Below are 24,773 nucleotides of genomic sequence, written 5' to 3' on the forward strand. Positions count from 1 at the left end.
GGAAAGCGAGAGATAAGTATAGAGCGTTTCTCATGAATCAAAAGCAGCCTGAGCGTCTGGGTCTGAAGGTCAAACCTCCATCAAGCGCCGTATAAAAGTGTGACAAGCCATAAAGCACAGGCTGCTGGTGTGCTCTCGCAAGGTGATGACTTCCTAGGCTGCAGGCTGGATTTGCTTGTAAAGGTGCTCTCTCTCTGTGTGTGTGTGTGTGTGTGTGTGTGCGCTTTGGAGGACCTCAGGCTCATCTGTATGAACTAAACACAGCCCAGACATATTACCACACCATCACGTCTGGATTTTTCTACTCCCATTAGCCGGCTATCTTGCCACACACTCATTAGACAATTAACATGCTAATTAAAAATCTCATTAAAACAGGAAGTGAAATATTTGACGTGTGAGAGTGTATGGAGCTTCAATTAAGTCTCCATTCAAGACAAGTCTAACTCAGCCGCTGGAGAGCCATGCTAACATTGAGAGTCTCGTTTTATTGAGTGGAAATATTAAATCAATAGCGGAGGACATTAATATGCCATCTAGGGCTACAACTAACTACTCTTTTGGCAATCGAATAATCGGACATTTATTTAATTATTTCTTTTATCAAAATCTTAAGTGGTCAAATTATAATATTTTCTTATTTTATAAGTGAAATATGTTGTTATTCCACAGCTTTCTCAACACTCTCGAGGGATACAACTAACAGCTAGTTTGCAAATCGATAAATCTGACAATTATTTTGCCAATTAATTAATCGGACCATTCTTTTTTAAATGATTTTAAAAATATATTTCCTTATTTCATGATAATTTTATGATACTGTTATTCTATATCTAGCTCAGTGTTCTCCCTCCTTAAATTGTAAATTACAGTAATCAGGAAATATTTTATTTTATTTCAATTAATTAATAAAATTTGGTTCATTTATTGATCAACAACAAACCTTTTGTCAAAATGTTTTCTCATTTTTTGTCAACAGAGAAATAAGAGCTGAATTCAAAATAGCATAATATACCACTTTTCATTTTCTATATTTTTATAGGACAGAAATAGTTGAGTAATATGCTAGTATGCTATTTCAATTTCAGCCAAGCAGTAATGACAATACTAATGATGATATTATGATTTCATCACGTTTACAGATAATAGTAGGGCTGCACGATAAATAGCATGCGATTGTCATGCGCATCTCGTCAGTAAAGCCGGTTCTGTGATTAGTAGTAAATCTCCATCACGAGCTGTAGTTCATTGACAAGCTACGCAATAACGCATTCATAATCACAGATGAATCACCTTCGATTATGAACGGAATATTGCGTAGCTTGTCAGTGAACTACGGCTCTGTATATTAAATGCCGCTCCATCTGAAAGCATGTGACGGAGATTTACTACTAATCACAGAACCGGCTTTACTGACGAGATGCGCATGACAATCTCATGCGACCTGAACACATCTACATGCCAATATTCAGTTATATTCATAGCGCCACCAGCTGGCAGCAGGAAGTTTGGCACATATAAATGGCTTTGACATATTCCTCCTATATTTACCAATTTAAATGCATATTGCTGACCATTCACTGTTTTCCTAAAGCCTGAGTGGCAGTGAACCCGGGTGCAAGGGCCCTTTCAACGCTGCTTGCAGCTTTAATTCATAATGAAATTTATTGTTGACCATCATTATTGATTTTTAGTGATTAGTTGTTGTAGCCTTAATTCCATCATCTTATCATTTTTTCAGACATTTTCAGCACTGCCTCAGTCTGTTCATTGAACGTCTCATGCATTTTGCACACAAAAGTTGAAAATACAGGCTCAGATTATCAGACTGTTAAATAAACTCCAAGAGTTGAGATGCACAGGTTTATATCAGGAACAAAAATCGTTTAAAAACTAATCAGAAAATTGACTTAACAATCGACAATCAAACTCAATTGAGACTTAACTCAGACTCCAAATGAGAGACTCATGAAGTCTTGAGGTCTATACGGAGAAATCTTTCTCAAAATTTTGTGACTAAAAGGGTGTTCTGTGCACTCGAATGTCCTATTGAGTGGCGTTTATAGAAAGATGATAGTGATTTAGTTTTTCATACACTCACTTAAAATTACGCCATTAAAAATTGAAATGATTATTTAAGTCACGTAGAAACAAATTTTCAGTCACACTACAGTATAATAGGTGGCCTTACATACTATGTACTTAACCATTTGATACAATACGTTTATTATGTACATGTTGGTCCATTGTAATTACGGTAACACTACAGAACACATATTCACTGTTAACTAGCTGCTATTACTTATTATTAATTAGCATGCATAGTATTAGCACACTGGCAGTTTGTTAGTACTTAATAGTGAATATGTGTTCCCTAATCTAAAGTGTCAGCATAATTACATTTAAAGTATTTGCATTTATCAACATTTTTATAGTAGTTATACTGTTAACTTCATCCCTAATTGTAATGCAAAACCCTTATAATCCTAACCCTAGCCTTACTATTAAAACCCAATGCTATCGCAAATACAGTATATTAGCAGTAAAAGTGTGAATTTTCCAGAACAACATGTAGTTATGCAGTAAATCCATAGTCTTGTAGGTATTTAATGTTAGTACATAGTAGTTAGGACCACTGAATATAAAGTGTGACCACTTTTTTATATATATACATAAGTATGACTTAATGAAGAAAGAAATCCTTTGGAGTAATACATAATTCATGATATGAATTGTATTGTGACAGAGTTTATAAAATATTCCAACATATTGAAAACAAAGAACAAAAGAAGATATTTTTAAAAAATTAGGAACCAATTTATGGTCCCCATTAGGGATACGCCATATCAAATATTCATGTTGTGATTAATTGATAATGCTTTTATCACGCCATACGGTATTATCACGACATTGAAATTTAGTTGCAAAAAGTGTTGCCATCATACAGTATAACAGGTTCAATAACTTTTTTTCTTATAACAAAAATAACTGAACATTTAAATACAATTAAGCAATACACAAACAATGTATAAGTTAAAAAGTTTACACAGATTAAAGTGCAAAAGAATTATAAAGACCAATAGGTATCACTTTACAATACAATCTCATTAGTTAACATTAGTTAATGCATTAACATTAACAATGAGCAATAGCTACATTTGCTACAGAAGTTATTCATCTTTGTTAAAAAATAAAACTCTTAGTTCATGTTAGCTCATTAAATAACACAGTTACAACTTTTGATTTTAACAATGTGTTATTAAATATTGAAATTACCTAAGATTAATGAATGTTTAGAATAATTTTTCATTGGCAGTTTATGTTAACTAATGAATTAAGTAATGTTAACTAATGAAGCCCTAATGTAAAGAATGTAAATGACTGAACAATAAAGAATCAAAACATTTTCAAACAATATCTAACTGTTGTGCATTGTGACCAGTTGATGGGAAAAGTATTCTTAAAATGCATTCAAAATTCGGAATAATTTGTAATAAATAATTATTCTCGGTATTTTGAAGTGCCCATGATAACAATATCGTGAATATTCATTATAGTGATATATCGCATTACCGAATACCGTCACATGTCTAGTCCCCATTGACTTCCATAGTATTTTTTTTTTTTCAGACTATGGAAGTCAATGGAGACCAGCTGCTTGCTTTTAGCTGAACTATCCCTTAAACGCTAAATGCCCCTTAAAAAGGGTTTTATAGGTTGCTCTTGACAAATGGACTCTATGCTGATATTGTTGCATGTCCTCTAGTTGGCCTTCTCAAACCATGCAGACGTGACAAAGGAGACCTCTAGCAGACGGACGGGTTGCGAACTTTCTCCCTCTCCCGTTTAAGGAGCAGGGGACGCATCCCGAGCCACAGCCAGCACCGATCCAGCCAAGGAAATGGAGCAAGAAATGAGGTTAGCGGCGCTGCTCCTGAGTCCTTCATGCTTGTAAATGTGAAATTGGGATCCGATCAGGCAAAGCCTGGGTGAGCACCCGCCACACAAAATCGGACAGAGATTAGTTTGTGTTGATCCGTAAGCCTGCGGACATGCACGGGCCAATCTGCATCCCTTTCCTGGCCGCAGAAGTCATTCTGAGCCGCGGTTCCGCACTGCAGCGAGGCAATGCCGGCTGATAAATGGACGTGGCTGAGCGGATCGGGCTGCGGCTCCCCAGCGCGCACGGAGCCGGACCTCTGTTTCCATGGCAACAACCAGGCGCATGACAGCTGAACGGAAGGGCTAGAGGCCTGACGTCTGCCTCCGTCTACGAGGAAGACAGTTTAAAAGCATGTGGATTTCAAACAGCTCTTAAACGCTCTGCAGGAAATGGCACTTTCTGAAGGCTATGGGTTATTAGATAGACAGCAGGAAAGTTAAAAGGTCAGGATGTGGATGTTTGACACACTGCGAAGACATCCGGTGTAAAAACACTGACGTGTGTGGCTCGCATTTTTTTTTGCAGTAAAAATGTCATGATATTAGTCTTGCAAGATCTAGAGCAGGGTTGTCACACACACACACACACACACACACACACAAGCAGCCTGAAGAGGATAAATGAATAATAATAATAATAATAATAAATACAATTTAAATTATATATGAAAAATCACTAAAAAAACAAACATTCTAATGTACTTTTAACCCTTTTATTTCAATTATTTAAAAAAAATAATTAATCATAATTAAGAATCCATTAATTATATTGGCATGATATATTCATAACGTTTTATATATATATATTTTTTTTAACAGCAGCACAGATTACAACAAATACATTTTACTTTGTTGCACTGTTACAGCTTTTATTTGAATTTTATTAAAAATTGTTGCACTGCATGTTTCATTTAATTAATGTAATGACTTTTTAAAATTAAAATAATGATTAGTGCTGTCAATCGATTAAAAAAACAAAACAAATTAATCACACATTTTTCTGAAATTAATCGTGATTAATCCCCCCTAACATTAAAGTTTTCAAATATACTTTTATATTGCAATAATTTCACATTCCATCTTCAAATTAATGTACAAACAACATAAAGACAGTATATTTTTTTTTAAATATTTGTTTAATGGCATCTTTTTTTTTTTTTTATGACTGAAGGCCAGTATCACTGATACCAATACTGATTTCTCTATAAAATGAAATATATGATGAAAATAGAGTGTGTGACTTTTTTTTTTTTGGATGGGCAGTGTTTTTTTTGCTATAGCAGCACATGCATATATACATTTTAATTGGTGTACTGCATGTTACAACTTTTATTTTAACTTTTTATTCTATTTTATTCACTAAAAATATTGGCATATAAAATTATTTTGGCATATAAAAGTCGTTGCTTTATTATTAGAAATTGTAATTCAAATCAGTCAAACAGTTTCTGTTTGATTATTAAATCACAGTCATTTTAATATGTGTAATCTAAAGGTTCCTGGTAAATGAAATTAGTAACATCTGCATGGTTCCTTTTATTGGACCCAAATACTGGTTGTTGAAGCAACATAAAAAAATCCCTAAATGAACAGGTTTTGACCTAAAATGGAAAATTAACATATAGAAAATATACATATAGTTTCTCATAACCATTGAAAAACTTCATCTGGAATAGATACAGATGGCAGAAAATGTTCATCACTGTCAAGAGCAAAGTAAATGAATGAACCTTTGGACATATTTGGCATTATTCTTGGGCAGAGAGAGAGAAAGAGAGAGAAAATGCATTTATGCTGAAACTTTTGATGAAGCAGTTTCCCTTTAACACCTTCCTCATTGAGCTGTAAATGAATGTGCTGACGTCTCCTGAAATCAGTGCAATCAAACTGCAAGGCATATTTTCACTCAACAGTTATCATACGACCTCAATCTATCACAGACTGCACTTTATACCAGAGGATCCTCCATCAACGTTATACAATGATCATATTGAAGTTATCTCAACTTTGTAGGTTTAATACATAGTTTGATATAAACTGCATTACGGATGGAAATATGACAGATTTCTCTTTTTATGACATTCATCATGTAAGGCTAAAAATAAGTAACTGAAATAGTACTTTTTGGAGTAACTTTTTAGAATATAACAGTGTAGAGTCATCGGCATGTTTATGTGTAAATGGCGTACAGTGTCAAATGTATGTGGGAAAGGTTTCCTGTTTTAACATCATGCCATTATGCCATAATAATGTGGTGATAATGCGATAATAACTTCAGTAAGGATTCACCTCTCTAGCGTTCTGTACCTTGACACAAATTGTTCTGTGCATCTCAGTCATCAACATCTCCTGGTCTTCATTTCTCTCATCTCATCTCATCTCATCTCATCAGGTCTGACTGTTATCCAGGGATCAATAGTGCTGTGATTATTATTCCTCCAGCAGAGCTCACGTGAACATTAATTTCTCTCAGCACACAGCTGTTTCAGAAGCTTCCCTGCTCACATATACACACCGGATCATGAAAATCTGAACTGAGACTATTGTGATACATTTCCTTAAGGTGTGATGTTTGACACTGCATTAAACATCTTCAGCCTCAATTTCAAAACATTCAGTCAACCATATTATTTCTAAAGCTGGAAACTCTTTACATGAATACAAAAGAGTGCCAAAACATACCATGGAAAGACCATTATCATAATGTATTTCCAGACAAGATGATAACATGGATTCCCTTTCAGTTTCAGTCTTTCACTCAGAGTCACGTCGGTGACCGATGAATTGGGATCTCACCAGTAACTAAACCAGCCAATGGGCATTTGCATGCAGCATTCGCATCTGGCTGCCACACCCCGCAGCGTGGGTATAAGAGGCAGCAGGTGCACCGCATTAATTCATGTTTTCACTTCAGAGCCGAGCGGTGGTGTATCACTACTGCTCTTATCCTCCTCAAGTGATTGCAGAAAGCGAGTGCGGGTGTTACAGCAGTCAGCAGCGGTAGTCACGGTCTCACGGGATTCATTCGGCGTGCAGACAGCCACACCAGGAGTGTGCAGTGCCCAGCTCCCCTGCGTGCTTCAGCACTAAAAGAGCAATCTCCAAAAGAGCAACACGGGTGATCGCGTCTTTTTAAAGATGTCTTATCACCCGTGCATTTCTGAGTGTGGTCATTATCTGGCGCCTCAGGACAGTCACGATTGCTGCCTCACATGTCTGGGCATTAAGCACACTGAGGAAGCTTTCGTGGATGGTGCATGTTCTCCTTGTGGGGACATGACCATCTCGGAGATGCATAAAAGACTCTGCTACATGAAACGTGGTGGAGTGCCTCTGCTGCGATCCAGTGTTTGTCTCAGTACCCGGGGCGGCGCTGCGTCCAGTGGAGTCAGAGGTGATTTGAGGATCACGGTGAGGGCTTTCCCAAAGGGAGTTCCTCACCCCTCAAGCACTCCGCAGCCGGTGGAGTTGCCGTTGGAGCGGGTTGGGCCCTCTGCAGGACAGAGTGCACCATCCGTTTCCACCGGTGCCCCCTCTGACCCGGCTGAGTTGCCTCCTTCGGGTGTGGTAGCGCTGTCCGAGCCAGATTCAGAGATGACGGCTATGCTTTCCCGGGCCGCTGAGAATGTCAGGCTCGTATGGAATCCTCCTCCGTGTCCCGATCCTTTGAGGCTGGACGAATGGTTTCTCGGTGGGGATCGCACTGGTTCTCAGTGCCCCCCTCCAGTGCCATTCTTCCCGGAAGTGCGTGGAAGGCATCTTTTACTTTTACGAAACAAACCTTGTAGCTCCTCCACCCTCACCACCCTCGATGGTGGGGCCGCTTTGAGGTATGTGGGTATCCCCTTGGTGGAGCGGTCTGTGGCCATGCAACTGTGTCCAACAGCCGCTACCACTCTACGGGGTGACCTGTATCTACCCTCACGGGCCTGTAAGTATTCGTCAGAGGGCGCCTTCAGGGCAAGGACGTTCTGGTCCGCACGGACAACACTGCGACCATAGCATATATCACTGGCAGTTTACGCTCCTGTTGCATGTCGCAACTTGCGTATACCGCAAGGCGATTTACGCTCCCGTCGCATGTAGCAACTTGCCCGCCACCTCCTCCTCTGGAGTCTGAAGCATCTGAGGTCCCTTCGTGCCATCCACATCCCAGGAGTGTTCAATCGGGCAGCCTCGCGCAGCACTTCCAGGGGAGTGGAGACTCCATCCCCAGGCGGTTCAGCTGATTTGGAGTCGGTTTGGAGTTGCTCAGGTGGACCTGTTGGCATCTCCAGAAACCACCCACTGCCAGTGGTTCTACTCCCTAACCGAGGCAACGCTTGGCACGGATGCACTGGCACACAGCTGGCCCCGGAACCTGTGCAAATATGCGTCCCCCCAGTAAGCCTACTAGCACAGACACTGTGCAAGATCAGGGAGGACGAGGAGCAGGTCCTGTTAGTGGCTCCATACTGGCCCTGGTTCCCGTAACTCATGCCCCTGGCGACAGCCCCTCCCTGGCCAATTCCTCTGAGGAAGGATCTGCTTTCTCAGAGACAGGGCACCCTCTGGCACCTGCGTCCGGACCTGTGGAAACTCCACGTGTGGTCCCTGGATGGGACGCGGAGGTTCTAGGTGACCTACCCCAGGAGGTAGCGCTCATTATTAGGGGTGTAACGATTCATCGATATGGATCGATACGATGTCTGACGATACGGATGCATCGATGCCACGCGTAAAATATCGATATCTGTAGTATAAATAGGCACCTATATTTTGGCACTGTCCACATTTTCACATAATGTCCGTCTATGCATTACCGCCAACGCGTGCGTTCTCGTTCAAACTCACGTATCAGAACTCGATATAAGGACTGCCCGAAGGCACAAGGCTAGCATAAAAGACGCTTGGGATTGTTGACGGAACAGTCGCGCGCTGTCTGCGCACACATCTGAAGCGTCTACACCGCGCGAATATTAAATTGGGCTCTCTTCCGCTTTTTTTTGTGCATGGATGAATAAATACAGACAAAATTACATCAAAATGCGTGTTTTGGCAAATATCCTAGTAAATACAGTCGGTTAGGCATATATCTTAACGTAAACAGTTGAGAAAGAAAACGCATGTGTATCAGTAGGCTATATTAAATCTGTGATTTTGTTCTTAAAGTGAAAGCAAACTAATAATAAATCTAATGCTGTCAAAGAAAAATACAAGTGCTGACTTGCTCCTGACTAAATAACCTTTGTAACATCAAAAATTATTAATCTATATTTGATTTATACAGTGAAGACCATGTAGTTATTTTACATTTGATTATTACATTTCTGTAGAGTACCTGAAAATTTATTTTAGACTGAGCTGAAAAACCTGAAAAGCACTGTTTATTGAACTTGTATCTTTGTTCTATTGTATTTATTTTCTGCTATTGCTTGTAATTTGGTTATCTGTAGAAAATATTTTTAGCACTGAGCCCATAGTAGTAGCCAGAATTGTTTTTCCAATTGTTTATTTTCTTTATTATTAAAAAAAAAAGTGTATAGGCCTATTTTTTTGTCCCAATTGAGGTATGTGAAAATTTCTGATAAATGTTCATGTTATATACTGTATTTTGGTTGCATTTGTGAATTAATAAAAATGTAGATGGTTGTTTAAAATAGGTAGGCCTATATAATATCATAATATCGAAATATCGATTGATATACTACTGTCGGCAAATATCGTATCGCTGGGTATGAGAATCGATAACGTATCGTATCATGACGAACCATCCGATTTACACCCCTACTCACTATTGCTTCAGCACGAGCCCCATCCACAAGACGGGAAAATGCGCTGAAGTGGAACCTGTTCGTCGAATGGTGTTCCTCTCACAGCGAGGACCCCCGGAAATGTTCGATCAGAGCCGTGCTTTCCTTTTTGCAGCAAGGGTTGGAGCGTAGGCTGTCCCCCTCCACCCTTAAGGTTTACGATGCTGCTATTTCCGCCCACTCGTGACTCGGAGTGAACAACTGAAAGGGAACGTCTCGGTTACATATGTAACCCTCGTTTCCTGAAGGAGGGAACGGAGACGTCACCGGCTCGGCTCCTCAGCAAAAGCATGAATTAATGCGGTGCACCTGCTGCCTCTTATACCCGCGCTGCGGGGTGTGGCAGCCAGATGCCAATGCCCATTGGCTTGTTTAGTTACACTCGAAGTGGATTGGTCTCTCTGGCGAGATCCCAATTCGTCGGTCTCCCACGTGACGTCTCCGTTCCCTCCTTCAGGGAACGAGGGTTACATACGTAACTGAGACGTTTCTGGTAGCTTGGAACACCATACCATAAGAATTATTACAAATTACCATGTGCACTAGTGTTCAAAAGTTTGGAAGAATTCTAATTGTTCATGTTTTGGAAAGAAGTCTCTTCTGCTCAACAAGGCTGCATTTATTTGATCAAAACACAATAAAAACAGTAACATTGTGAAATAATATTACAATTCGAAAGAGGAAGGGATAAGAGCTTGAGGTAAGCAGTTTTATGTTTTAGCGCCATGTCGCGTTTATTTCATGTCGCATTTTTATAGGTTGGTCAGTAAACGTGGATCGTACCAGCAAACACACTGTGTGATGATCATGCTGTATCGTAGGCTATCTTTGACCGTCTTTGAACCTCTATCACTGTACGACGCAGGACCATCGATTAGGATCCACAATCACAGAAATCGCCACGATTGTTTCACGATGCCAATCTTTTGTCTGGGAAAGCCGGAAATCGTGCAGTGCGTTTAGGGCTTAAGGTTGATATGTTGGCATTAATGTTGAAAACAGTTGTGCTGCTTCATATTTTTGTGGAAACCATGATACATTTTATTTTTCAGGATTCTTTGACAAAGAGAAAGTTCAAAGGAACAGCATTTATTTGACATAGAAATCGTTTATAGCATTATAAACGTCTTTAATGTTACTTTTAAACAATTTAATGCATTCTTGCTGAAAAAAAGTATTAACTTCTTTTAAAAAATAAATCTTACTGACCCCAAATTTATGAACTTTAGTGCAAATGCCATATGAGGTTTATAAATATGGTAATAATGTATCATAGTACCATGGTACTGCCACATATAACCATATATTATTAAAAAGAGTAGCCATGCACACTGTATCCGAATGACGGTCCTCACGTCTTACCTCATGCTCCGCAGGTCCCAGCCTCGGATGGCCGTATCATTGGCCGTGGCCAGCTGTGTGCTGTTGTGATGTGGGCTCCACTTGCCTGCTGTGAACTTCAGCTGCCCTTTGCCCTCCAGAGTGGTGCTGCTCGAGATCTGTGGGAGGAGAATCGATCCACATACATCTCAATCAATGGCTGCATATTCACCATATTCAGCAATCTGAGGCAAGCCTACTCACAGTCCCTGACGGACACAGAAATACACTGTGTTCGTGAACACAGCAATGCCGAATAGACCAAATACTCTTAACGACACAAGTTGACAAGAAACAGTGCCTTTGTTGAAGAGCAGTGCACCGTTTATACTGGGAGTTCAATGAAAAGGTGCTCTCAGCCTGGAAAGTCTTTGTTGGCTTTCTATATCATTAAGAATGTAGGCAAAGTGTAGGATTTACTTTGAAACAATTTTCACTCAAAAAATTGCTAGTAAATGTCACAAATACAATTAAACGTCAAGTAACACATTGAATCAAGCTAGTAGAAAGACTGAAATAGTGTTTTCTTGTAAAAAGTACTCCAATAATCTTTGTTGTATTTACAACTTGGAAAAATATTTTTTACAGTCTCTACAGAGAAGAATCTTTAGAGAAAATTGACACATTTGTGACACATGACGGTCCACTGGTGTCCTATGGAGGTTTTTGACAAGACCAGAGAAGGCAAACTAGATGTCTTTGTTTATTTCGAACTGTATTTATTTACTGTTTTAATATGCAACAGTGCTCGCTAACTTTTTCAGTGACCTTGGTTCTGGATGTATCAGCCATTTTATAGGCATTTAAAAAAAAAAAAAAAAAAAAAAAAAACCTTTGTCTTTGTTAAAGCATTATATGCCATGAACAGGGCAGGACTTAGGGGGCCGAGGACCCCTGGGCTTGAGGTTATGTTTGGGCCCTATACACTACAAATGCCCTCAACTAGAACATCATTATACAGCAATACAAAATACATAAAAATTTAAATATACTTTGAGGTTCATATATAGTAATATGCAACATGTCTAGCCTATAGTCAAAGTTTACATGTAATATTAAATATTCATTATAATACAATAAGCAAGATGTGTTCTCTCAGTTGAGAGATCAAAACCATGAAATAACATTGACCAAAAAAAAAAAAAAAGACAGAGATGTATTAGTATTAAAAAATATATATATTGTTATATCTGTGTCCTCTTATGTCAGGTTCTTATTTAATCAATAAATTCAATCTGAATAAAAATACATGTTTGCTATTAACAATCAAATGAAATTACTGTCAACAAAATCCATAGATGGATTTTGCATAAATTATGTAAAGTTTAAATATAACATTTAAATGTAGAAATATTAAATGAATGCAAAAAAAAAATGAAATAAGCTACTTTTTAAAATATGAAACAACCACCAGTAGGTAGCAGCAAGAGACTGTCTTAATGAGTGATTTGAATCAACAGATTCATTTAAAATGCTGATTCCTTTACCTTCGCAAATGTATGGAAGCCCGTTTCCGCCATTGAATTAAAAAAAAAAAAAAAAAAAGGTTACTTTTTTGTGGACTTTTTTCACATAATTGTGAGATATAAACTCACAATTGCGAGTTATAAAGTCAGAACTGACTTTTTCTCGCAATTCTGACTTTATAAACTGATTTTATGAGATATAAACTCGCAATTGAGTTCATATCTCACAGTTCTGACTTTATTTCTCAGAACTGTGAGTTTATGTCTTGCAATTGCGAGTTTATATCATGCAATTCTGAGAAAAAAAGTCAGAATTGCGAGTTTGTATTACAAAATTATGAGAAAAAAAGTCAGAATTGTGAGATAATAAAAGTAGGCTAAGTCCTATCATAAGCATATGGTATTAAAACAGAAACTCATTAAATGGCTATTTTAATTTTTTGTAATAATTTTGATTACATTTCTGCCCCACGTGTGATGGCAGTGAGGTGGGAGAAAGCGCTCAAAACTTTTCAGATTGCATAATTTAGTGGAATATTAATATAATATAGAATCATCATCTGTAATGAAATGAGGCATGAACAATTCTCAAATTTATCATTATCATTCTATGTGCGCTCTTTTAGGCTAAAGGCTTAATGGAGCTGTTCAAAGTGAGCCATGTGATAAACTAATTGGCGCAGACGCGATCAATACGTCTCCTTCTTCTATGTGAAATAATCATAAATACCAGTTTATGCTGTTTGATTATGGCCTCGAAGGTCATAGTTGGAAGCTGTCAGCCCTGGCTGGCCCGTTTAGCCCTTGTGCGCAGTGGAAAAGCGGCTAATAATTTCTGACTGGCATATAACTGAACAAATCAAACAAACGTAAACGGGCAAAGGCGGGGCCCATGGGCTGCAGCCCAGTCAAGCCCAATCCAAGCCTAAATCCAGCCATGGCCATGAAACCAAACCAACCTGCTATAAGGTCATTCACAACTTGATTTGAAGCAAAAAATGCAACAAAAAGACAGAAGTACAAGACTGTGTACTTAACAGCTTTAATGACGGTGAGAACTCCAATCCCATGAAATACTGCAAATGATAAATTAAAAATGCTAGAGAAATGAAATAGAGATGTAAAATTGTTGATTATATTTATAGGAGCAAAATATCCCAAGTTTATTGCATATAATAAACTTGAGACAAAATATATATTGAGTATATACATACATTACGTACACACACACACACACACACACACACACACACACATTTATATATATATACAGTGCCCTCCAAAAGTATTGGAACAGTGAAGACAAAATTGCTCTGTTGGCTGTGGAGTCAAGACATTTGCAAACATGATGAAAAGATGAATATGAGACAAAACTACAGAATGTCACATTTTATTATTAGCCGTTTCAACACAGCACTTTTAGAGTTCATCCCACTCATTGATGTGAGCATAAGTATTGGGACAGTTGAACATAAGGCAGATATAAAAGATTAAAAGCTATTATTTAGTTGCAGATCCCTTGAGCACAATCCCAGCAGTGAGTCTGTGACCCATAGACATCACCAGACTCTTGCTCTCATCCTTTGAAATACTTTTCCCAGCCTTTAATGCAGCCAATTCCAGTTGTTGCTTGTTTTTTGGGGAGTTTCTGCCTTTACTCTCCTCTCCAGCTGCTGAAGTTCATGTTCAATCGGATTTAAATCTGGAGATTGACTTGGGCAATCTAAGACTTTACATTTCTTAGCCCTTATAAACTCCTTGACTGAACTGGCAGGTGTTTTCGGTCATTGTCCTTCCCAATGAATCTGGTGGCATTTTCTTGAATATTGGTAGGCAAGATGGTTTTGTACCCTTCCAAATTCATTCTGCTACTGTCATCATACATTAAGTCATCAGTAAAGTTGAGAGGGCTGTTCCAGAGACAGCCATGCATGTCCATGCCATGACACCACCTCCACCATGCTTTACAGATGAGGCTGTATGCTTGGGATCATTGCAGTTCCTTTTTTTCTCCACATTGTTGCTTTCCCATCACTTAGATAAAGGTTCATCTTTGTCTCATCGGTCCATAAACACAGTTCCAAAACTCTTCTGGCTCACCTTTGTGCTTTTTTGCAAACTCTAATCTTGTCTTTCTATTTTGGAGCTGGTCAGAGGTTTGTATCTTGCTGTGTAGCATCTGTAATTCTGTGTCAAAGTCTCCTGAGGACAGTAGATTGTCAGAGCATCACCCCAGCTTTCTGGAAGTTGTTGGTGATTTTACAGACACGTCTTTTAGGATTCATTTTCACAGCTTTTATGATTCGTCTGTCATCAACTACTGTTGTTTTCTCAGCCGATCAGGTAGTTGTTGGTTGCTGGTGGTTTCCAAACTCTTGATTTCTCCATGCCTTTTGTTTTTGCTAGAGCTCTAATTGACTTCCTCTTTTCTTTTAGCATCCAAATTGCTTGCTTTTCTCTCAAAGTCAGCTCCCTCATCTTCATCCTGGTTTGTGTGTGTCAAGATTCAGAATGCAGAAGTAATGAATATAACTGATACGACATATTCCCTGCTTTTAATATCTGAAGAATTAATGCAACAGGACACAGCTGATCACTTAGAAAGACCTGTGAGGCAACTGTCCCAATACTTATGCTCACATCAGATAGAGGGATGAAACTCTAAAAGTGCTGAACTTTTTATTTGGTAAAACATGTATGTGTTGAAACGGCTAATAATAAAATGTGTCATTCTGTAGTTTTGTCTCATATTCATCTTTTCATCATATTTGCAAATGTCTTGACTCCACAGCCAACAGAGCAATTTTGTCTTTACTGTTCCAATACTTTTGGAGGGCACTGTATATACACATACACACACACACACACACACACACACATATACACACTGCTGCTCAAAAATTTGGGATCAGTAAGATTTTTAAATGTTTTTTAAAGAAGTTTCTTCTGCTCATCGGCTGTATCTATTTGATCAAAAATACAGGGGAAAAAAATGATATTTTGTGAAATATTATTGCAATTTAAAATAACAGTTTTCTATTTTAATATACTTTCAAATATAATTTATTTCTGTGATCAAAGCTGAATTTTCAGCATCATTACTCCAGCCTCACATGATCTTTCAGAAATCATTCTAATATGCTGATTTATAATCAATGTTGGAAACTGTTGTGCTGCTTCTTTTTTTTGTTTTTTTGTTTTTGGGACCTGTCATATTTTGTTTTAGGATTCTCTGATTAATAAAAAGTTAAAAAGAACAGCACTTATTTAAAAAAGAAATTTTGTGTTACAATATACAATGCTATTAAAAAGTTTTTTGGTCAGTACATTTTTTTCTTTCTTTCTTTTTTTTTTTTTTTTTTTTTTAAGAAATTAATACTTTTATTCAGAAGGGATGTGTTAAATGAATAAAAAGTCATAGTAAAGACTTATATTGTTAGAAAATATTTCTATTTTGAACAAATGCTGCTCCTTTTAACATTCTTCTTTGATTCTTTGATGAATACAAAGTATCACATGTTCCAAAAAACAATTTCAACACTCATAATAAATCAGCATATTAGAATGATTTCTGAAGGATCATGTGACCCTGAAGACTGGAGTAATGATGCTGAAAATTCAGCTGCGCATCACAGAAATAAAATCTATTTTAAAGTATATTAAATTAGGAAACCAATATTAGAAATTGCAATAAGATTTCACAATATTACTGTTGTTTTTCTGTATTTTTGATCGAATAAATACAGCCTTGATGAATAGAAGAGACTCCCTTAAAAAACAAAAAATCTTACTGATCCCAAACTTTTGAGTGGCAGTGTATACACATACATACATAAATACATATACAGTATATGACACTTTCAAAGTGAAAAGTCCATTAAGCTAACAGCGATCAGAAACAGATGAACGTGAATTTGGGAATGCTTTATTCTTTATTCTTTATACTTTGGTAATGAAATGTCTGGTGAGTAGTGCTAAAGTAGTGCTCTATTGCATTTGAAAATATTGTAGCACCTACACTAAAGCTGACACTTAACCTAACTGATAATGTTAACAAAAGCAAACATGAGATAAAATGCAATTGCTGAAGCAACCATGGAATTTTATCTTGCTTCTGAAAGTCTTAAGGCTCTTTTATCATTATTCGTGTTTCACGGGACTCGTACCCGAGCACTTCACATCACCAGTGCAGTTCTGTACCGGGTGCGCTACCGAGCAAGTTTACTATGTCAGAAAAGCCAAACATATGGAGCTGTTTATGTGATGCAAACATCAAAATGTGTTAGTTTACAAATCATGCACTATGGTAAAAGTGTTTGAAGCTTTTGCACCTGTAATTAATTTGTGTGAAAAGAAATAAAAGTTCTTTGTGGTTTACTGCCTCTTGTGTTCATTTCAGCTGGAAACTGAAGTGAAGTGCATGCATAGTTATACATTGCTGAAGTTTTACAATAATCAAGGTGGAGGCACATTCTAAGGTGAGATCTAAGATGCTAAAACCAGAACAGTCTAAGCAAGTATCTGAGAAGTCACTAGAAAATACTCACAAACCTGACACCTACTGCTAAATAAATTAAAAACTGGTCTTTTCTTTAATAAATAATCACAGAGCACGGAGTGAACACTTTGTTATTTGTACTCAGTCGTGGTTGCGAAAGCTGCTGAGAAGCAGATTTTTCCATTCTCTGAACCTCTCCTGCTGATTTTTTTCAGAGTTTGTTGCTCTGCTGTAGCTCATTGACCGCAGAGAAAACCTATTCAATATTCCAGCACAAACACCATCTGAGCGACTGAACAATAACACATTGATCCACCTTTTGATAATCTGCCTATCAGACATTTAATGCATGATAAACACACTCAAAACAGTAGGGAGCATCATTATTTGTATTATGCTACTTTTTAAAATGATTTATTTCACTTAAATGGTAAGGCAGCATCGCATCTGTCCTTTGCTGTGGAGAAGAAACACAAAATGCATTCCAACAAGCTCACTAAAAAGTTCACAGAAATCTAAAATATAAATATACTTGTATTTTTCTTTATATAATGTTAAAGCACATATAACTACAATTCAGTCATATTAAACTGGAATATTCAGCCAAATATTTGTGTGATTTATTTTAGCTTATTATCGAGCATGATTTTCATACATAGTATTTTTGTCTTGTTTTTCTGTACAAATATCTAATCATTCTTAAATCATGATTCATTTACTTAAGAAGCAAAATGACTTCAGAAAAATACATCAAAATTAAACACATTTATGGTTAAAACACGAAAATATATCTACCAACAGCGCAACAACAACAAAAAAATAATAATTCCTTTGAATTAAGTTTATTTTTCTTCCCCCATATGGCAGATATTTTTTGTTTAGCATAAACTCATTTCATTCTGATACATTTTTAATTAAAAGGCTTAATATCATAAGATCTAATATCTTAATATCTTGATTTAAGAATGTTTAGGTGTCTTTTTTTGCAGTAATTAAACTCTAATGGAAGTCTCTAGTGTGCTTCACATGAGGACTGCTGCCTATGTAGAGCGTCCCAAATCAGTCACTTATCAGGTTAGGATGCTGCCCATGTTGACAATAGACAGAAGCTTTCAGAGCTTAAGTGTGCAAATGTTAAGTGACATAAAGAGTTAGTCCGCACAACAGCATCAGTCTGTTTGGGTTTAGCAGCTGTCCCTAATTTTTTGGGATATTCCCGAAATTTAGAGCTTTCTCCCAAGTCCTGCAAGACGAGAGCAGTGTCCCGCATTTCAATTATGTCTGTATTATTTTTTTTCTTCCCTGAAATTACAATACCACAATAAGAGATAAAAAAAAAAAAAACGTGATTGGAATTAAAAATCAATTTTTGCAGCCGTCACGTTTTAAGTAAGCAGAGCAGAAAAATGCATTTAATGTTTGTATAAACTACTTGCTATGTAGCTCCGCCCATTTTCAGAGCTGCGCTCATTGTCTTCCGTTCGTTATTTCCGCTCATTTGAAAATCATTTGAAAATCTTCCTGACATTTGTTATGACATCCGCTTCGAATATTACAATGCACATGATATCTTTTGTTAACGCTACAATAAGTAAATCCACTTCAACAGCTTATTACTTTTCAACAGTGATGCTATAGAGCAACAGAAAAAATGGATGTTCAAAGACAAAATTCAAAATATTGATGTGCGCTTGTTTCTCTAAGCTCTATAGAATGTGATTTTTACCTACTAGCCTAGTTCATTATGTTTATAGTATCATCCCATAGAGAAAATTACATTGTATTCTATCAGTCCAATCTGGGCAAACAGTGCCAGTCACAATTAACAAAGCTTATTGACCATTTAAATCATGTTATTATCCAATCATCATCAATAATTACATAGTCTAGTAGTAATAAATGTATCTCTCACACGTGTCCTGCAAAATCACATCTACTGTCCTGCAACATAGCAATAAACAAACGGTCACCCTATTCAGAAGCACTATTTGATCTCATATTTTGCTATATTTATTTTCTAAAAAGTAAAGATTCCAATAAGGGGTTTTTGCAGCGAATGCCATAGAAAAAACATTTTTAAGTGAAAAGTTCTTAAAATAACACTTTTTCCTAACTATGCTAAATATTTTAATATTCTGAAGAACCTTTTTTTTTTGTTACTATAAAGAACCTTCTGTGCAATAGAAAGGTTTCCTGATATTAAAGCTTCTTCATGAAACCATCAATGCCAATAAAGAACCTTTATATTTAAGAGTGTAGTGTTGATTATTTTTTCAGCCAATTTGTTTGAGGACGCTTGTTTCTTTGGAGAAAACGCCCCAGATACATGCAGAAGTGAGCCTGGTGGCTGCTTCTCGCCTCCTTTTCTGTTTGTGGGATTCAGCGATATCCGAATAAAACACTGGCAGACGCAGCGTGGTGATAAACACATCAACCTGAGCTGTTCTGAAGAACAGAGGGATGAGCGGATGGGGGAGGCTGACGAGTGTGTGTGTGTGTGTGTGTGCTGTGAGGACGGGGGCGGCATGAGGGAAGATTTGCATGAGGCAGATTAGCATTCTTCACGACACCGCTGGAATCTAGCTGTGCCGAGAGCTTTCCGAACATCCTCTCTGTCTCTTTCTGCCTCCCCCTCGTTTCCCTGGCTCTGGTGTTTTTAATGGGCGCTGCACTCAGCAGGCCTTGCCACTCCATAACCTCCCCTCGCTCTGCATGCAAAGCTGACAATAGCGGGACCTCACGGAGCGGCTCAGTGTGATGTCAACCACGGGCCTCTTCTCCAGCCTCCATTGAGAGCGAGAGTGTTTTCGCAAGTGATGCTTCGTCAAATGTCGAGTCAAGGTTATGTTCGCAAAGGCCTGTGACACTGCAGTCTGTGAGCGCCGGTCTGGGAGGCATTAATTAGTAACGACTGCAGCTGATTATTATTGAACATTATGCACAAAGCTGTTTCTTACTAATAGCACTGTCAGTGAACCGGGGAAGTTTCTCCTCACTACGAATATTAGGCATTTAGGATGCAGAAAATGAGGACGGAATCAGGGAATCCAGTCATGAAAATGGAATTTACAGCGTAACGTGGAATGTCGCAGAATTTGCCAAATTTTGGAAGGATAAATCAAAAGTAGGGCTGTACATTTGATCAAATCATGATATGTACCGGTGTTTGTGAATATTAAAATACAGAAAGAATTAGGGCTGCACGATATTGGAAAAATCTCACATTGCGATATTTTGTTTTCCAACGATATATATTGCGTAAAAAATAATAATAAATAACCAGATGACTTGAATAGCTCTATTTGGAAAAAGTCGTTTTTGTAGGTGAGTAAATCAACATAGGAAATAAATTAAAGCATAGATAAATATAAAAGAACAAAGATACAAATGAAATAAACAGTGCTTTGTATTTTTAAGGCAAGTCTAACAGTATTCAGGTACAGAAATTGTAAAATAACACTGCATAGTCTTCACTGCATAAATTAAATTAATAAATCTGTTAAAGCTACAAAAGTGATTTTTCTCTATGTGTTTTGTTATTTGATTAACATGACACAGGAAGCAACAGGGATATTAAACTGCTGATATTGTTATCCTCTTTCTTTCTCAATTGTTTACCTTCACCTAAGACTTTTTTTACAAGGATACTTGCGGAGACATGCATTTTGACATAGTTTCGCACATATGTGTCATTTCAGGCACATATATAGCGGAAATGAATGGAATTCAGTGTTCACGTGCATCTGCGTGGCTCTCACCGTGTCTACGTTGGACGCAGCTGCGTGACCCGCTGCTTTCTCCTTCTTTCCAAAGCGCTCGGGAGCTTGCACTTTCGTGGCGTCTGTCATTGCTAAGCAACCGTGACCTGCGCTCTCCTCGACGACACGGAAGTTTCAACAAAGGATAAACGGATTTCCTGTACTGAAAATCGCTTGCAGTAGCTCTGCTACTAATTTTATTTAAAAATGGATATCTCTGTACAGCTGTCGCGACCGGTGTAGACGCGGTGTCTGTGTGTGAGCAAAGAAAACGATCGGTTTTTCATTGCACATACTGAGATGTGACTATCGCGGATGCGCACATCGCGATATCGATGCTGAAACGATATATCGTGCAGCCCTAGAAAGAATGAACTTCATCTCCAGAGCTGCTCTGACAGTCACTTCACCAGCATTTCGACATTTCATTTGAGAAAACCATCATTAGATGAACACAGAAACTCAAAGGTCACTCGCAAAAATAAAAGTCCAGTTTAACCTCAAGTAATAATATTAATTATGCAGTTTATTAAAATATAATTTTTAAGAAATATCACACAATTTTTCATCCATGTTTTAATTTAAACAGTAAACCTGCAGTGGGTTATTTGCTAGGAAAAAAAAAAAAAAAAAAGGAAAGGAATTGTTCAAATTTGATATGATTACATTTAAACTTTTTTAAAGTTTTATGCATTGATTTGATTACCACCATTTTTAGCAATATATTTGTATTAAATTATAAAACACAGAATACAGAAAAAAATACAACAGAAAATACAAAATTTGTGAATAAATAAAACACTTTATATTATATTAAGTACATTTTGTTAAAGTTTTATGACTAATCAAAACTGATTTAAACCATCAAAACCATTATATATTATATTATTGTTCAAATGTAATGAATTTGTTAACACTTATTTTATGATTTACTTATAAAAGTAATTGAATTAAAAAATTCAAATAAAACAGAATTAAAGAAAAAAATAAAACAGATTTGTATTGTCACCCAGCCATTGGATTACTCAGTAAAACACGTTTATGATTCAGAAAAGGTTTTGCTCCAGGTTTTGACCAAACCATCCAACATGCTTAATGTTTTGTGTATTTTTCACATCATTAACATCTTAAATAATTTTAGCGCTTGCTTATTGCACATTCGAGTTTGGATGAATGAAGACATGTCACCAAATTTGATATCAACAACACCAAATGAAAATGCATCTCATGTGTTTCATACCCAATTGTGAAGCGCCACTTTTGTGGAAGTGTGAATGAGATTTGAAAGCTATGGCAGATGGGAAGGTTTTCGGCAAGTAATACATCAAATTGTGAAATTTACATTCACGTTTTACATTTAGCATTAATTAACATACATTTAGCAAATGCTTTTATCCAAAGCCATTACAATAGAGGAACACAGAAAGCTGTTGCATGGCTTCAGATGACAAGCAAAGTACAGGATCACGGCCACTCCCACGAGCCCCAGTGTTTTTTTCTTACATGTATAATAAAAAATTTGAAATAACTGCTTAATAATAACTGTACTTTGGTGTGTTCAAGATATTTTACAATGTCAAGATAACCAACTCTCATCAACAAAACAAATTCATTACATTTTTGATCATTATTCATATTTATTCCTTTAATTTTCTCTTTTTGACAAGAAACCCTCATTCAAAAGATGTCTCATTCCAAACCCAAATGCTATTTTTTTTTTAATAACTAATGTGTTTAAATTTTTCACTGACATGACTGACATGATTTTAAAGCTAATGTTATATCATTTTTGCCCTCCAGACATTCTAAAATACAATTAGGGGATTCTGAATTTTTGCTTGAGTTTTATAGATTTTTGCTTTTTTAGTCCTTTCCAATGCTTTAATTTTATGAACATTCTTCAAAGTACCTTTTCTGTGCTCCGTTAAAGAAAGAAGTTCATAGAGATTTGAAAATATATATGGGAACTATTTTTTTTTAATGAATTATGAAATTAATGAACCTCACCGTGGCCTTGGTGGAGCTCTCCTGAAGGTCCCAGAGCAGCACGTGGTTTTCAGCCAGAGATATCACACGCTTCCCATCACCCATGGGCTCCCACAATACACTGCAGGAGACATGAGAGAGGACACTGACAACGAATGGCCACAAATACAGTCATGTGCATTTATCCAGTGCAACGTTAGTCTTTAATACAATGTTTCAATGATGCTCTTTGCATATATATGAAGAATGTTGATATAGTTGTGAGGTGTACAGAAATGAACCACACGGCAGTCCACACATCTATTATCATTAGCTATCAACAGAAAACACCTGTGTGAGAGAAAACTTTTCTTTATGAGCGCATGTCGTCCAAATGCAGTGCACTAATCATCCCAATTTTACCCAAACAGGGAAATCTATCATACATTTGTTAAAAAAAACAACAACAACAACAAAAAAAAAAAACAGCTAAAGAGCTTGTAGTCAACAATTTCCATGTTCTTGCACAAAATATATGCATTTATGAGGTGGGGACATCTTGCCCAATTTCCTTTTCCTGATAACGTCATTAATGATTTATTTTTTGAATAAGGTGTCATTAGTGTAAAATACTAAATCACATATTCAGTGTAAATGTATGCAGTTTGACAATTTAGTTTAGATTTATTAATTAATTACAGTATAATAATTTAATGAATAAGATGCGGGCTTTTATTTTAATTGAAGGGATGTCATAACAGACCATCAAATAAGATTAAATGACTCAACTCAATTGCTCCCTATGGTTATGGTGAATAATGAAGATATTCTAATCCATTATTAAATAATACCTCCATCAGACCTCAAGAGTTTAATTTTTTTTTTTTTTACTTCAGAATTAAAACTTCCTGACCTATATATACAGTATTTTGTAGATGAACAGTCAATATTAATAAGAGCATAACCATTACTGAGGTAAAAGTTTAGTTGTTTAGATTAATCTATAGTCAAGAGAAAACAAAGGTACATGTAGGGGGAATTTTACCTCATTTTACCCATACAGCAGGTGACATTACATTGCATTTGCATGTCAACTTTTGGGAAAAAAACTTCTGTGGAACTTTTTTCACCCCATTTACTCTTATAATTAATATGCATGCAGCTTTTTATGATCTCATATTAACTGAGAGACTAAATGGAATATTTGTACTGTAAAAATTACTGTGACAAATTCCTAAAAGTATTACCAAATATTTTATTTAGTAATGTCATTAAAATATTGATGCTGATTAAAACAAAATAAATGCATACTGGGGAAGCTGCTTCAAACTGTAGTTTGTCAGGCTACACATGATCAAGCATAAGTTGTGTAAAAGTAGCTAGCAAGATATAATCTACCATCAAAAAAAAAAAAACATCTAAATCTATTAAAAGTTTTAGTGCAATTTAGTGTGAATTCATCAAACCTGAAGACATAAATTTAGGCTAAATACAATTCATGAAGAATTAAAAACAATAAACAACATGCTTTAACTAAATATTTAGTCACTGGACAATTAACATAATGCCACTATTTTAGTTAATCTGCAGTATATACAAAACTAACCAGGAAGAAGCGTGTATTTGATGCTTTGGTAAATGGAAGGCAAGGTAGGAGGAGAGATGTCAGGAGGGAACCCATGTGTAGCAAATGTCCACAATATAAAAGGTGTGTGAGCATCGACTGGCCCCTGAACATCACAGAGATTACTCCATCATTACTGAAAGTATTGACTGACCTATATAACACAGTTTGCTTTCGTTTCTTCTTCCAATTGATCTAGCAGCGGTGGCTCTGATAACCCATCACATAGCCATTAGCCTGTCTCACGCTGCCTTCGCTACACGCTCAGCACGTCCCAGGCACAAATTCTCACAAATGCTCCACTGGCCACAAAGTGCTCAATGGGCATTGATTAAGAGGCGTCCGCTA

At 36.9% G+C, this 24,773-nt stretch overlaps 1 protein-coding gene across 1 annotated transcript in view; it reads right to left on the bottom strand.

Moving 5' to 3' along the window:
• Positions 1–24,773, bottom strand: part of eipr1 (EARP complex and GARP complex interacting protein 1) — a 50,322-nt gene that overhangs the window by 4,704 nt on the left and 20,845 nt on the right. The window contains exons 5-6 of the mRNA XM_058748444.1: positions 22,844–22,943; positions 11,097–11,233 (exon numbers count right to left, since the gene is read on the bottom strand). Of these exons, the coding sequence (XP_058604427.1) occupies positions 11,097–11,233; positions 22,844–22,943 (237 nt within the window). The remainder of the gene's footprint in view (positions 1–11,096; positions 11,234–22,843; positions 22,944–24,773) is intronic.

The sequence above is a fragment of the Onychostoma macrolepis genome, chromosome 17 (genome assembly GCF_012432095.1).
Source record: "Onychostoma macrolepis isolate SWU-2019 chromosome 17, ASM1243209v1, whole genome shotgun sequence".
NCBI classification, from domain to species: domain Eukaryota; kingdom Metazoa; phylum Chordata; class Actinopteri; order Cypriniformes; family Cyprinidae; genus Onychostoma; species Onychostoma macrolepis.